This window comes from Habropoda laboriosa, unplaced genomic scaffold (genome assembly GCF_001263275.1).
Source record: "Habropoda laboriosa isolate 0110345459 unplaced genomic scaffold, ASM126327v1 scaffold9, whole genome shotgun sequence".
Taxonomy (NCBI): Eukaryota; Metazoa; Arthropoda; class Insecta; order Hymenoptera; family Apidae; genus Habropoda; species Habropoda laboriosa.
The window spans coordinates 1,102,143-1,103,458 of record NW_017100191.1 but is presented as its reverse complement, the minus strand read 5'-3'; the positions used below and the strand labels follow the sequence as shown (position 1 = coordinate 1,103,458).

Genomic DNA, 1,316 nt, shown 5'->3' with positions numbered 1-1,316 from the left:
GCGAATACACGATAAAAGAGCCTGGTGGAAATGTGAGAACGGTGAAATATCGCGCTGGAAAGGACGGATTCTTCGCCCACGTGATTAACAGTAATGGCAACAACCATGAAGGAGGGGGACACCATCATTAAAGGAAACGCTATTACATTACATCGTATCGATTTACCAAAGATTTCCTGTTACGTTGCAATTGTTATTGTTACGCGACGTTTGATTGTTTCGTTTCTGTTGCATCGATTAAAAGAATGAAAGAAAAAAAAAGAGAAGAGAGAATCGTTTCGATATATTTGGGAATTTAATTCGTTCCAAATCACTTGGCAATCAGCAGCAAGAAGATTCGAATCAGGCAGGAAACCGTAGCCCGAATCGAAATGCGATGCGCGAGGGGAACCAGCGAACGCGGCACCGTTTTTAACGGAAGTGACGTTTACTGATTGACAATCCGATCGTCACGGACATATGGATTTCCCCTGTGATTACGTATCCAGGCTTACCGGAAACAACGACTGGTCGCGGTGCCGTTCGCGGGCAAATCGATCGGGATGGTTTTGTAAAATTAACGAGTCTCTTAACTTCAAATCGTCTCTCTTGACTGTAGATCGTTTAACCGACGGTTGAAGGTACAACGCGGTCTGACGAAAAGCTGAGTCGGGTCACTTCTGACCCATCGTAGGATTCGTTTGTCTATACGTCGAAGAATCAATTCTTTTCGACAGATTTTTGTCTAAGTACATTAAACTACATTTCTCGGTAACTTTTTCTGAAAAAGAAAAATGGTGTTGTTAATTCATGGTTGAACGACCGGCGATAGAAAGAAATATTAGAGTACAGTAAACTCCCGTATAACTCGGTTAAACGTTACACGTTGTATGAATTCGCGTTATAGGAAATCGCGCTGTACGAGAATTTTTCTCGTATAACGCGAAGAATCGAAAGTATCACGTTTGGAATGATTACTGCATACCAACTTTTATCGTCTATGTTTTCTCGAATAGGACAGTTTTTTGAAAAAAGTGACAAATATACGCTGTTGGTTTAACCCTTTCACTACTATTGGCGCCTTGGAAAGTGTCTAGTTCGTTCGTTAACCCTTTCATTACTATTGGCGCCTATAAGCGCTTTGAAAATTTCTTCGTATCGTGCTACTGGCGCACTTCTATGTCAATTCAAGCGTTAATTTGATCCTCTGCACTCTTCCACGTTAATTCAGTGAAACAAATTTTAAAATGACTGAAAATGGCTGAAAAAGAAAGTTTGCGACCGTGTGGAATATTTGAATTTGCCACGCGCGTTGTGTACTAAAATTTGCCGTAGCC

General features: G+C 41.2%; 1 protein-coding gene across 1 annotated transcript in view; it reads left to right on the top strand.

Annotated features, from left to right (window-relative positions):
* Positions 1 to 131, top strand: part of LOC108580239 (cuticle protein 7-like) — a 5,590-nt gene extending 5,459 nt beyond the window's left edge. The window contains exon 3 of the mRNA XM_017943948.1: positions 1 to 131. Within this exon, the coding sequence (XP_017799437.1) occupies positions 1 to 131 (131 nt within the window).
* The last annotated feature ends 1,185 nt before the right edge of the window (positions 132 to 1,316 follow it).